Consider the following 14,203-nt stretch of genomic DNA (forward strand, 5'->3'; position numbering starts at 1 on the left):
AGACTGATGGGAACTGTATCTCAGAGCATCGTTGGGTGGTCCCTCCCCAGCCTCCTCCACATTTAACTGTATCTCAGAGCATCGTATTTAACTGTATCTCACAGCATCGTTGGGTGGTCCCTCCCCAGCCTCCTCCACATTTAACTGTATCTCAGAGCATCGTATTTAACTGTATCTCACAGCATCGTTGGGTGGTCCCTCCCCAGCCTCCTCCACATTTAACTGTATCTCAGAGCATCGTATTTAACTGTATCTCAGAGCATCGTTGGGTGGTCCCTCCCCAGCCTCCTCCACATTTAACTGTATCTCAGAGCATCGTATTTAACTGTATCTCAGAGCATCGTTGGGTGGTCCCTCCCCAGCCTCCTCCACATTTAACTTTTGCTTCTCCTCCCTCTCTGGCTTAGTGTTTTCTGCAGCCATGACGAAATGTGATCAGTTGGGCAATGGATGAAGAAATGGACTTCTCGCAGATCGAGGATGCTGGTGTGCTGGCATTTGCAGAGGCTTCTTCCCACTTATAAAATCACATGTGCTCACACAGGGTCCCCCTTACTTTTGTTCCACGGACCCCATTACATCTCTGTGGATCTTCCCGATCCCCAGATCTCACCCTCTTCCCTCAGGCCACTTGCTGGGGACCCAATACCACCTGTCCGACTTCTCCTAAGTACATGCTCACAGCCCAGGCCCACGTCATACCCAGGCAGAGATGGCCACCAGCCCCTGCTCCATCCTGGTCACAAGCAGGCCTTAGCTCCCTTCAGCTTGATCTGCAGCCTACCACACTGTACACCACTGCATCCTCAACACTCAGGTTCACCTTGGGGCCTGGACTTCAGTGTACCACCATGTTTGTCCTTTGCTGTCTCAAAAAGCAGAGGAGGATGGGAGCTCAGAAGCCGCCTGGCCATGCCCCTTCCCCAGCAACCTGTGAAGGCTCTTTTCTATCCTTTCTAATCCTTGCAGCTCAGAGTGCTCTGCCTCCTAACACTGCAAGCTGTGCTGTCCTCACGATCTAAGCACACCTTTCTCTCCCAGCAGAGGGCTCCACTTGGCTGACTCACCTCCCGCAGGAGTCCCTAGGAAGGAGGGGAGCTCACTGCTTATGGCTGCTAAATTGGGCTCTGCTCCTCTTAGAGGGCCCATCTATCTTTCCCTGCATCACCCTGATTTATCACAACACAGTCAGCGGTTTTTCTTTAACTTGACTTAAAGACCAGTAACTAGCAGGAAATAGTCTTTGGTTTTAGGGTGGTCTCCAAGATGTCCAGAGCAGTCAGATACTGTGAGAGACACTGTGAAGAGCAGGTCCAGCCTCTGACAGCATTTCTGGTAGGATGCACAATCTGGATGTCAACAAAACAAACCTTTAAAGGTATCCTAAACTAAACATAAAGCCATGAAAAGTCCCGTGTTCAGGGCACTGAGAAGAGGTGAGCAGACAGCCTGCCCTCCAAGGTGAGGGGGCTCTAGCTCTGCAGGCAGGAAAGGCTCTTGGCTCTACGCTGCACAGCAAAGATCAGAAACAGCTTCTGTCATGTTGGCCCTGTAGAGCAGACAAAAAGGTGTGCTGAGTGGGAAAAGGCTTTCTCTGCTGAGAAGACAAGACGGGTATTCAAACAGCACACGACTCTCCTCCCTGATGGGTGCTGCACCTCATGGACTGCTAGTGGCTATGCTGTGGTGGCACTGCCTGACAGACCAGGAAGCCCAGGACAATCAAGCGCTGAACCTGATTTCCTGCAGAAGTCAAGGGACGAAGTAGGGGCAGATGACAGCAACTTACAGAGAAAAGTGGAGTTATGACAAATTTGATCCAAGTGTTTTAAATATTTCCTTTCCCTACAGTGTATTGTTTATAATAGCACTAGCTTCGCTGGGGTATGTGGAATAGATTTGAAGGCAACAGGCCTGCATAGTATGACTGAGGTTTCATGTTATCTGGACCTAGACAAATACTAGTCTGTCTCTGGTGGACAATCACGTTTAAATAGAAAACCTATGAGAGGATCAATCAACAGGACAACACAGTGGAAAAAACAAAAAAGATATTTGCACCAGAGACTAATATGCTTTTATGACCAACTATACACTGACTAGTTCACCTAGATGGCAGGAAACGAGCCCTCTTAGATGCTAGGCACCTGGTATCTAAGAACACAAAGACCTTGCTGCCATGGAGAACCAGATACACACTACAGAAGACCGAAAGGAGACAGAGCTGGCATTTGGCACACTCAAGATCAGAAAGCACATGGGTGTCAAAATGACACCTGGTTAAGTTAGGGTTTGTCACACCTTCCGTCTCTGCTTCCTCCTGCAGTCCACCACAGCGCCCACATGATTGGGGGTTAGGGTTAAGGTTCTTTGGCATGGCCAGGCTGGTCTCAAACTTATCAACCTCTTGTCTCAGACTCCGGAGTGCTACAATTACAGGTACAGTTTGCCACAACAGTGAGTGTGTTTACATGTGTTGGTGAGTGCTGCGGCACTGCTTAAACAGTCAGGGAGACCAATGGCTGCTCAGATCTTTCCATTCAAACCTTTCAAATAGGAAAAACTATGTTCTACTTGGAATTTTCTTTCTGAAAAAGGTTTTTGGGTTTGTTTTTTTTTTGCTTTGTTTTGTTTTTGTTTGTTTGTTTTTTAGACAGGGCCTCTCTGTGTAACAGCTCTGGTTGTCCTGGAATTCGCTTGGTAGACCAGGGTGGCCTCGAACTCACAGAGATCCACCTGCCTCTGCCTCCTCAGTGCTGGGATTAAAGGTATGCGCCACCACTGCCCGGCCTTTGAAAAGGTTTTAACTATCAATCTTCAGCATCCATACACCCGGGTAGGTAGCAGGTGTATTTCCTTCTTCTCTTCTGTCCATTCTGATGTGTTTTCAGGCTGATACTAAGTGTGGACACACACGATGCCTGCTTGTCATCAGGAGGTGCCTCACTTCACCCCTAGTGGTCCTTCTCATGGTGAAGTGTACTTGGCGACTGTTAAGAGGACCACATGCTTGTATGAGTGACTCTCTACTTGGACCGGCCCTCAGCTACAGCCGCACCTCTGTGGATGGCACACTTCAACCTGCTCTTCTGATTCTGACACAAACTCACAAAGAGGCAAAGAACCTGAATCAGAACCTGGACACTCTGACTGCTCTAAACTCTTCAGGAATAAAAACAACACCCACTATTAATAAAGACAAGCCACAAACTGAAAATACTACAAAATGCTTCCCTGATGAGGGACTAATGTCTAAAACGTATGAGGAATTATTAAAGCTCAACAAGCCAAGTAGCTTCCTGTTTTTAAAGTGGGCAAGCCCAGGATGTGGAACAGATGCTCAGCACACATAGGCTGTGCTTCCACAATGCAGGGTAAAACAGACCTGAGTAGACATCTTAGCAAGGGAGACAACAGACCATGATCAGGCATATGAAGAAATGCTGAACACATCAGGACTACCAGAAATTATAAACTCAACAGCAACAAGACTCCAGTACACATTTTGCATAATGACTAAATTCCAGGATGTTGACAGTGTCAACGCAGACAATGAGAACCAAAGGTGTCTTCACTCAGTACTGGTGGGAATGCAAAGGGAGCAGAGAGCTCGCAACAAAGTCTTGTAGTACAAAGCCAAATATACTCTGACCATGTGCACCAGCAATCACGAACGAAAACGTAAGTCCATATCTAACGTTAGGAATCCCAACTCCTGAAGCAGAAGCCTAAAGACCCGTGAGTTCAAGGCCAGCCTAGGCTGCATGAAAACCTGTCTCAAAATAAATAATCCCTGAGCAGAAGTATAAACAGTAGTGCAGAAAAGAGTCAGGAGGAACTGAGTGGTTGTCAGAGCTGAATACACAATGCAGAATTACCTACTGGTAAGGGAGAGACAACTGAGCTGTGTAGCCATAGGACTTGGAGAGCCTTGACTGCAACTGGCTAGCGGGCAAGTGAGGCAGCTCTGAAAGGACGCGTGCATACTGAAGACACCTAGTACAGCGCCTTCTAGAAAAGACAGAGTTAAAAGAGAGGGGAAAGGATGGGGGAAGGAGAAAGGAAGAAGAGAGCAGTGGAGAGGTGAAGCACGGCACCGACACTACAGCAGACACGGCTGTGGGAAGCACAGACTGCCCAACACCACTGGACCTTAGCGTAAGGCAGGACTGAGCTAGTAAGAGAGAACCACAGAGCCTCCACAATCCCGGCAACTGCAGACAAAGCCAGACTCTAGGAGCGGCTCCAGACAGCTCACTGTTGTCTGGTCAATAAAGCGTTCCACAAGCGAAGGCCTTCGTGCGGCACTGAAGACTGGCCAGACTGTACTAACTTACCAGAGAAAGCCTGAAGTTAAAACTTCACTAAAAAAGCAGCCAAAGTCAGGAGGGAACGTGGGGACCAGAAGGCTAGCACAGCGACAGAGGCCAGCCAGCCTGGAGAGTGGGCACAGGCGTGAGCCCTGGCAGATTCTGTGGGGTGGCTGCAGGGAGATGCGAGTGTGGGCACTGATGAAACCAGACTGTGGAACCGGTGGTGAGGCCCCGGCAACGTAACAATACTGTGCTTAGGTAGAAAGCGCCCATGCTACCAGTGTCATGAGGTCTAAATGGAGTGTGCAGGGGACACTACGTCCCACAGAGCACACACAGCATATGTGAGGTGTCACTGTTCTGTCCCCCTTCTGGGACAGATAAAGGCACATGTGCCTCTCATTAGAGCAACTAAGAACAGAAAGCAAGCCCGTGAGCTTGGCCCCAAGAACGAGAGACACACACCACTACCCTACCTAGACAAACACAGTAGCAAGGGGTATTCTGAGCATCAAGTACCAACAAATTCAGAAGCTGTGTTGAAAGGTCAGAAGAAATGAACACCCAGTTCTAACCATGAAAACCAGAGCAGCAGCCAGAGACTTCACAACAATCCAGCCCTGGGCAGTCAAATGATTCAAGTCTTACAAATGCAGAAGGAAAATCTCCTATTCGTTTTCTCAGGCCACAGAGTATTGATTACTCAAGCCAGACAAAGACAAGAGTAAGAAAAATCTAGGAAGATCTCACCGGGGAGCACAGAAGCTGGGGAAAACCGATGTGTGAAGCAGATGACTGGGGACAAACAGGCCACCAAGAACAGGTGCTGTCACACAGCGCTGTGTCGGCTTCAGGAGAAAAAGCACTCTGCCAGTCTCAACAGAAACAATGACTCTAGCAGAGACAGCATCTCCTCAGAACTAAGAATGAAGCAAGCAGGACTATACCTTTTTAACCCAACACACAGCACAACAGATGCCTCGGAGCAACCAACACCGTCTCCTGATTCCTGAGTAGCAAAGTTCTTCAGCTGATAATAACTGTTTTCACCAGGCAGCGGTGCACGACTTTAATCCCAGCACTTGGGAGGCAGAAGCAGGAGGATCTCTTTGAGTTTGAGGTTAGCCTGGTCTACAAAGAGAATTCCAAGGACAGCCAGGGCTGTTACTCAGAAAAACCCAGTCTCAAAAAAAAAAACAACAAAATGTTTCCATCCTCCCCTTTCACAGGGACAAGGTATTCCTCACAGAGGAGACAAGGTATCCCCATCACTGCTTGCTTCTCTCAGAGGCCGGCACTGCAAAACAAGTACAATTCATACAAGACACAAACCAGAGAAGGAGAAATAAAAACATCCATTTACAAATGACATCATCTATCAGGAAAAGCAGCAGTACATACGGACAAACTTTAGAATCTACTGAGTTTGGAAATCAGCCTTCCCATAAACCCCAGTAAAAAAAAAAAATGACATATTTCAACAAGTATTCTTTTTCTTAAGATTTACTTTATTCTTACGTGTGTGTGTGTGTGTGAGAGAGAGAGAGAGAGAGGGGGGGGGGAGAGAGAGAGAGAGAGAGAGAGAGAGAGAGAGAGAGAGAGAGAGATTGATTATGTAGGTGCCTGTGGAGTCCAGAAGTGGGCAGTGAGGATGCTAGGAACTGAACTCAGGTCCTTTGGAAGAGAAGCAAGTGCTCTAACTGCAGAACCATCCCTCCAGTCCCACAAGCCGCCTTATGGAAACAAACAAATGGAGTCAGTATTTTCTTATTAGACCAAAAGGCCAAGATTAGCCAAAACACCAACAAGAACAAAGGGTGCCTGTGTCCCCCTACACTAAGCACTGAAAATCAAGACACCTGATGGGCACAGAACAAAGCTGAAGAAGCCTGGCCCAGGTCAAAGCTGGCGTGAACGGTGAAGTAGCACAGGCTGTGAGGACAAACGCAGATCCCCCACCTCATGATACACATAAAAAAGTTCTGGGTCAAAAAAAGACCTAATTATAATTGATTCAGGCACAAAACTTTGAGGAAAGCTTAGGTGAGATGTTGCTGTCTCCAGAGAGAACAGCGAGTGAGATCCGTCCAGCATAAACAACCCCTGTCCATCATAGGCAACCACAAACAGAATAAAAAACAAACCATAAATTTAGAGGATGGTGAAGAGTGTCTGCCTAGAATACAGAGTTCCAACAAATATGTAAGACAAAAAGAAACAACCCAGGAAGAGAGGCTGTGTGGCTAGCTATCAGCAGCACCCACACGTATTCAACAAGTTCCAGGGAAATCTTAGTTGTACCAAATGTCCCTTTCCCACACACAGCCAACGCAGCGAGGAGGAGGCATGGGGACAGAGAGAAGACCCATCTGATGCTGCCCTGCACACGAGGAATGAGGAGGGGACAGACAGACACCTAGCAGCACTGGTGGTTACTCAAGGATGAATCTTCAGGAAACAGGGAAAAGCACATGCAGTAGATCAGGGCAAGGGTCCAAATCCAACAAGAAAAACGACTGGAACCCTATGCCTGTGCCCAATCCTAACCCACCAAAGTCCAAACCAATGTCTGCAACTGAGGGAGTCCACATCTACCAAAAGGAAGAATCAAGACCCCTGTATTTTCACCCACAGGATGGCCCCAGTGCATCAACTTAAAACCACTGGGACCCATGCTATGGTTTGACTTTGAAAGGTCTGTAAGAGACTCATGTGTTTCAACATCAGTCTGGTGTGGAATATTATTTTAAGATAAGTTACATTTGTTTATTCTGTGGAACATTTGTTTAATAATGCAAAGATGTGTTGCATTCTTTTATGCTGCATTTGTTTAACTCAGTGAAGCTGTGTTACTTTGCCTGTCTAAAACACCTGATGGTCTAATAAAGAGCTGATTGGCCAATAGCAAGGCAGAAGAAAAGAGAGGCAAGGCTGGAGAAATCTAGGAAGAAAGACCAAGAAGGGAGCGAAGAAAGGAGCAGGGAAGATTCCAGGGCCAGGCACCCAGCTACACAGCAAGCCACTGATATGAAGTAAAAAGGGGTATACAGAAATACATAAAGGTAAAAGCCCAGAGGCAAAATATAGACGGGATAATTTAAGAAAAGCTGGCTAGAAATAGGCCAAGCCAAGGCGGGGCATCCATAAGAAGGAATAAGACTCCGTGTGTGATTTATCTGGGAGTTGGCGGTAGGCCCCCCCAAAGAGCAGAGGAAAAGAGTAAAAAATCAACAACTATATTGGTGTCCAGCTGGTGGACATGGGGAACGGTTGAGTGACTTGTGGTCGCTGGGTAGGGTTTGAGGGTTATAACTTGGTGCCACTTCTGGCCCTGGTCTGCGCTTCCACGTGGTGCCATGTAACACAGAGCAGTTGGATACTCCAGCTACCAGAAGTTACCTGCTACGATGGCATGAACCAAAACAGGAGCTAGGGAGATGGCTTGGTGCATAAAGTGCTTGCTGCACAAGCACACAGAGATTTCTGGTACCCAGGAAAAGTCTGACACAGTGGTGAGTGTCTACATCCCCGGCACCATGGGGCAGAAACTGGAGGGTTCTGGAGGTTTCCTGGCCAGACAACCAAGCCAAAACAGCAAGCCTAGATTCAGAAAAGACCCTGTCTCAGCAAAATAAGAGGGAGAGCAACTGAAGACTCTCCACACTGACCTCTGACCTCCACATGCACTCACTTAAGACCATACAAGCACACACATACCCCAAACACAGATACACACACATCCACACACACAATGCTATGTATATATTCAATAAGCTAAAATAAACCCGTCCTCTCTGAAATGATTCTGTCTGCAGATATGATCTGATATGACACAACCAGAGAATAGGAAGCTTGGATTCCTCTGTGCCCTGAAGTCAGAATGTAGAAGAAAGGATGAGAAGGGCATGAGATGATGGAGGGCACACAGGGCTCCCAGGGCTTCCAGGCTCCTTTCCTGAGTTCCAGAGTTCCTGGTGGTCCATGACACCATATTCCTTTAAAATCTGCCTTTTCTTCTAACTTTGCTAGCAAGATAGTTTAGTAGGTTGCTGTCAGGCCTGACATCATGAGTTCAGTTCCCAGGAGCTACATGCTAGAAGGAAGGAACTGATTCCTGAAAGTTGGTCCTCTGACCTCAAATGTATGTTGTGGCCTGTGAGCCCCTCCCCCACCCTGCTCGTATTTAGAATATATGATACAAATGGAATCCACGTCAATACATCCTCCAAAAGAAATGGCTCCTCTGCCTGATCACCCTCAATCAGGCACCCTGGCTGCTGGCCTGCGGCGTGTCACCTGTCACTGTTCTCCAAAAGCTGAACGGGTGAAACACCCAGGGTTCAGCCAGCAAAAGCTACAGGCAGGAGACCTCAGGGGACACCCAAACTGACACGCCTTCTAGGGAAGGAGAGTGGAGGCTGAGGGTAGGCCCACCTTGTTGAAGACCCAGACTTCTCCATTCACCGTGGGCCTGGGCACCCCGTGACCATTGTAGTGAAAGAGGACCCGCTCCTCCTTGGCGTTCCGGCGCAGGGATGTACAAAGCTTCTTTACTTCATCGACAGTGGGATCGAGGCTCTGCTTGTACCGAGCCTGTGGTAGAAAAAGAAAGGAGATACTTGTCACACACTGGGAAGGGCCAGAGAGATCCTCCTCCTGGATGCTAAGCTACAGGGAGCAGCTAAGGACACAGGTGGCCCTAAGCTTTTGCATTAAAAAGTGAGGACCCGCTAGAAGAGAGTGTGGTCATGTGGCTGTTTTCACTAACAACATTAACACTGGACATGAATTAAAGACAGCCGTTACATGCCAATACAAGTCAAACACAAGAAGGGACCCTTCAGGAAGAGACTGCCCTGAAAACCTTCCTAGAACATGGAGCATAGAGAATTTACTCAAGCAAGGGCCTGCAGCACACACAGCAGCAACGGCAAAGTTATAAAGAGACGGAAGCGGTGTCTGACTCCACACAGTCCTCTTCCACTGCTCAGTGGACACTGAACACCTAGGGATGAGGTCCTGAAATGAACACCAAGGTCTTTACAAACACAAACAACAGAGATGACTAAGAAAATCCCAGTAACAAAACCACAGTTAAACAGCTAGGAGATAGCTCAGGAGGAACGATGTGGAACCTCACCGTGGGAACTGGCCAGCACACCAGGGAAACAGAGATATAGGACTTGAACCAACCTCAGCAGACACTCAAGCTTTCCCAGAGCCAGCCCCACATTCAATACAACCGCAGCAAACATCTAGCAAGGTATTTATGAAATTAAACAAGCTGATATGTAAACCCACAAAGAGGACAGAAAAGACGTGCAAGGAAAACTAAGAAAACACAGAAAAGGGAAACCCCCACAGTTGGTGTGGGACAACCTTCCTAGAAACCCCAAATCCTGCAGGGCGTCTAATTATGATGATATGATTGGGGCTCAAGATCCCAGATCAGGGAACCTCAGCACAGAGACACCAGAGTTTGAGCCACACACCTGGGCTTCTCGGGAGTAGAGCTGAGAGTTAAACTTTTCTAACAGCTGATTTGTTAAAACCTGGGCTAGCTTGTAGGTGAAACGAGCTGAGGACCAGGGCAGAGATGAGTCTGGTAATGCACCGAGGATGTTGAAGTCAATGGTGGGGCCAGAGTCTCTGGTTCCCTCCATTTATTCTGTGCCTTACACTTAACTTTTAATGGTAAAATCCCAGTGAACAGAGCCTGGGGTAGTAGAGGATCATCAGAACACTAGAGCACACCATGTTCTCTCTTAAAACTACAGCAGAACCCACCAGAAAAACAGTGAAAGGTCATATGATTGATCTTAAAAAGTAATGTATATGTTTGCATATAACGCAGCTCAGGAAACTTGTACTGTTTGATTTCTAAGAAAAAATAGCACAATGGATGGTAATACCTCGTTTATTTTTATTGTTTACGATAAGTTTTGGTTATCCTGGGTCCTGCCTGGTGTTTCCATATGTGTTTTAATTTCTGTGAAGAATTGCAATAGAATTTTGATGGGGGTTGCACTGAATATGTAGATTGCTTTTAGGCAGGATGGTAATTGTCACAATATTAATCCTACCAATCCATCAGCATGGGAGGCCCTTCCATCTTCTGGTAAATTCTTCAGTTCTTACAGCTTTCATTGTACCAAGTTAGATTTCATTTCCTTGGTTAGATGGAGTCCATGGTTTGGGTTTTGTTTTTTAATCTATGGTAAAGGAGATTGTTTCCTTGATCTCATTCCCACTATGTTTGTTCTTGGTATATAGGAAGGCTACTGAGGTTCGTGTGCTAATTTTGTATCCTGCTCCCTTGCTGAAGGCAGCTGACTGTCACTCTTGGTCACCTACAGCTGAAGGTGCAACACTTACTCACCGAGCATGGAGAGATCAAGGTGGCTGCGTCACCCTGCTGTCTAGCACTCATAGTGGAAAGGAAGGCGCTGTGCATTCTGAAAAGCAAGGGCGGTCACCAGCAGTTTGACGCAGCTGTGCACCCTGCAAGCTACAACAGCACCTCGCCTGGCAAAATATGCAGGGATACAATACTGTCATGAATGTTATATTTATGAACCTTATGTCTTTCATTGGATTTAAAATCCACTCTACAAGACAAAAACCATGTTTGTTTCCATTAACTGGGCCCAAATCCTATGGCTGGCTAGGTCACAGGCCCTACTGAAAAGTCTAATGCTATTATTATTCTGCTAAAGGACGTGTAACAAGTGTAACAAACTACTCTCTACTTTCTTATCTTCCATTCTGCCCGGGGGTGAGTGGAACCAGCAGTCCAACCTCAGACCACCACAGAAGAGGGCAACTGCTCCTCCCTCTCCTTTTAGGAGGTCACACTGGTAAACAAGAACCCAGTGCCTTTGTGGAGGAGGATGTGACCGTGACACAGCAGGGGTCGGCCAGCACCCACTGAGAGAAGAGCAGAAAAGATGGTAAGGGTTAGAACAGGAAGCGGGGAACACCGTGAAAGTTCTGAAGGTCACCGAGCCTTTAGCGAGAAAAGGTTACACATGAAAGGAACAGCAGAAACGGAGTCCAGCCCCCCACTGATGACCATGCTTGGCCTCCCCTATGGACATCTGTGAGGACAGGCAACCTTCTGAGACATGGTTCTGGGCACTGGAACACGCTCATCTGCTCCCTCCTAGGACAACTCACAGCTATGGCCAGAGGTGATTCACTACATAAGAAGCCCCTCTCCCGCCCCAGGGTGGACTCTCTGGAGAAGGAGCATGTGGACGTAGACAAAGGCACCAAGCAAAACCACCTGAAAGTAAAAGCCCCTTGGAGTTTCTGAGATGAGAATCCGCCAGCGCCTCACTGACTTACACGGTCCTCCCAAGATCACTTAGCAAACTACTTCCTGTAGTGATATTTTGTTCATGTGTTAACAAAGCCTGCCTGAAGATCAGGGTGCAGAGCTAAACCACTAGAGGCCAGGGAGTGGTGGCGCACACCTTTAATCCCTGGGCACAGGCGGATCTCTAGTTCAGGGTCACCCTGGGCTAAAGACTGCTTCTGTCTAAAAGAGAAACAGCACTCACACAATCCTTTAATCCTAGCACTAGGGAGGTGGAGACAGGAGTGCTATGGCTGAGTGGAGAGAGAAATATAAGGAGGGAGGAGACAGGAGCAGTCTGAGGTTTGGTGGAGACAGATGGAGTCTGGAGATGCTGTCTGAGGACAGGATCATCCCTTTGGTCTGAGCATTGGTAGAAGTAAAAGAATTCTCTAGTGTCTGGCCTCTCTGCTTCTCTGATCTTAAACATTAACCCCTATATCTGACTCTGGGTTTTTAGTATTAAGACCAACTAGAATTCGTGCTACCCTTCCATCAGTATGGAGCCATGACGGAGGCTGAAGTCACTACTGCAGATGACTAAGTGCAACTCCTCTCAGGGTTTCCTCACTCAAGACCAGAATGTAGCTCATAAAAGAAAACAGGGTGGTATCACTAGGGCCTGCAGGAAAGCTAACCCACAGCAAAAGGTCCCAAGCACAGGCTCAAGGCCCCCGTGGGAAGAGGTACTCAGAGAAGCACAGGGAGGAGGGCAGGGATGCTGATGTAGGCCTAGGCAGGTGGGCATCACTGCCTGGGAGACCTCCAGCCACATCTTCCCCATGCTTGAAATAGCCTGCTGGGGCCTGGACTCTCTGGAGCCTCTCTGAAGAGGGTGATGTCTGAGAAACCTGACATCGCTTACTATCCACTGTGTACAAATGACTGAATCAAGCTACAGACAATGTGGGGCGAGCACGACTTACAATTCAGTGTGTGCCCTTCAATACCGGGTGTGTCTGGTTCTCTCTACAGCGCGATGACACACTACCAACAGCAAGGTTGTTCAGTGACACCAGATTGCTAGTGACATTAATTATTATAATTAGTGAAGGAACGAATCAAAATGATGAACATCAAAGTGACACCAAGTGAATGTCAGTACAGCTCTGTAAAGTGCTGTGGGAAACAGCACTTGGATACAGGGCAGTTATGGTGCTTGGCTGCAAACCTGCACAGCAGAAGACTGGAAAGAGGCTAGAGTACAGCGGTAAAGCCAGTGTTTACCACGCACGACCTCCACTCTCAGGAGAGTTAAGAGTGGTTGAATCAGGGGCTGGAGAGATGGCTCAGAGCAGGGATGAGTTCAATTCCCAGCAACCACATGGTGGCTCACAACCATCTCTAATGAGACCTGGTGCCCTCTTCTGGCCTGCAGGCATACATGTAGAGCACTCACATATAAAGTATAAATAAATAAAATTTTAAGAACTAATAAAAAAAAGAATGGTGGACTTGTTCTTAGCTAATCACTGGGTTTCATTGTGTCCCTGAGTAATATTGCTTAAGACACAGACTGAATTCTGAACACTGTTGTGGGATTCTGATCAGACTCTGACACCCCTGAAACTGCCGATAAAACTGACCTTGAGTCAGGACAGAGCTACTAGCTGACCAGATCAACATAACAGTTTTGAAGGACCCAGAACATATAGAGACACAGGAAGTAGTTGAGAAGGGTAAGAAAGCTTCTCAGCCTTTGGATTGAGAAAAGAAAGAAGAGGGAGAGGGAGAGGTAGAGGGGAGGTGAAAAGAAAAGGCAAGCAGACCAAGAGAGGATCGGAGGACCAAGAGAACCAAGAGAGCACAAGGCTGAGATGGCAGGGTTATATAGGACAGAGAAGCTGGGGAAAGGAACAGAAAAGCCTGGACTAGAGAGTTTTAGGGCAGGGGCCACCAGCACTGAATGGGCGTGGTGACCAGCTCGGTCTGCTAACAGACACCACAGGAGCCATTTGTCTGGATTTCTTTGGGAGCTGACAAAGAGTAGCCAAAAAGGGCTCTGAATGATACTTACTCTCTTTGTGAAAACACAGGAAAAGCAGAAACATTTCTATTTACTACCAAGAGAACTAGCAGGGAAATCATAAACCAAATTCCAGTCATCTTAGAGGTTTGCAAGCCCTGGAGGAGGCCAGGTCCCAACAGCAGAGTCGCCTCCTGCTGTTAATACAAAGTGCAGCCAACAGAGGCTTGTAGTCCATGGTGGGCATGAGAACTAAGAGAAATACTCTACCAGGAAGAAATGCAGAAAAGGGGGCCTCTTTCTCCTTTATTGAAGACTCTTAGCGTAGTGAGGAGATGTGAGGCGAGCAAACAGGAAAGGAAGGGAAGCTGCCAGAAGGTGGATCTGCTCATCAGAAGAGAAGGTGTGGTGGCAGCAGGGGCTGTGCCTCCCCACCAGCCCTGGGGTTACAAACACTCACTTTAACAGCTTTCTCTTCCCTCAAAATCTTACTGGGAAACAAGAATAAAAGGCTAATTGACCTTCGTGCATATGCTCAGTCCTCCATTTGCTGAAATCCCCTGTACG

At 47.6% G+C, this 14,203-nt stretch overlaps 1 protein-coding gene across 3 annotated transcripts in view; it reads right to left on the reverse strand.

Annotated features, from left to right (window-relative positions):
- The window catches only part of Rptor (regulatory associated protein of MTOR complex 1), a 309,261-nt gene that overhangs the window by 179,162 nt on the left and 115,896 nt on the right, over positions 1-14,203 (reverse strand). For 2 of the 3 annotated variants that reach the window (XM_041635818.1, XM_041635817.1), the window contains exon 4: positions 8,748-8,906. The exons of the other annotated variant lie outside the window; for it this stretch is intronic. In XM_041635818.1, the coding sequence (XP_041491752.1) occupies positions 8,748-8,906 (159 nt within the window). The remainder of the gene's footprint in view (positions 1-8,747; positions 8,907-14,203) is intronic. 3 annotated transcript variants of the gene reach the window in all.

The sequence above is a fragment of the Microtus oregoni genome, unplaced genomic scaffold (assembly GCF_018167655.1).
Source record: "Microtus oregoni isolate MIOR12 unplaced genomic scaffold, Mior012 000048F_ref0000485, whole genome shotgun sequence".
Taxonomy (NCBI): Eukaryota; Metazoa; Chordata; class Mammalia; order Rodentia; family Cricetidae; genus Microtus; species Microtus oregoni.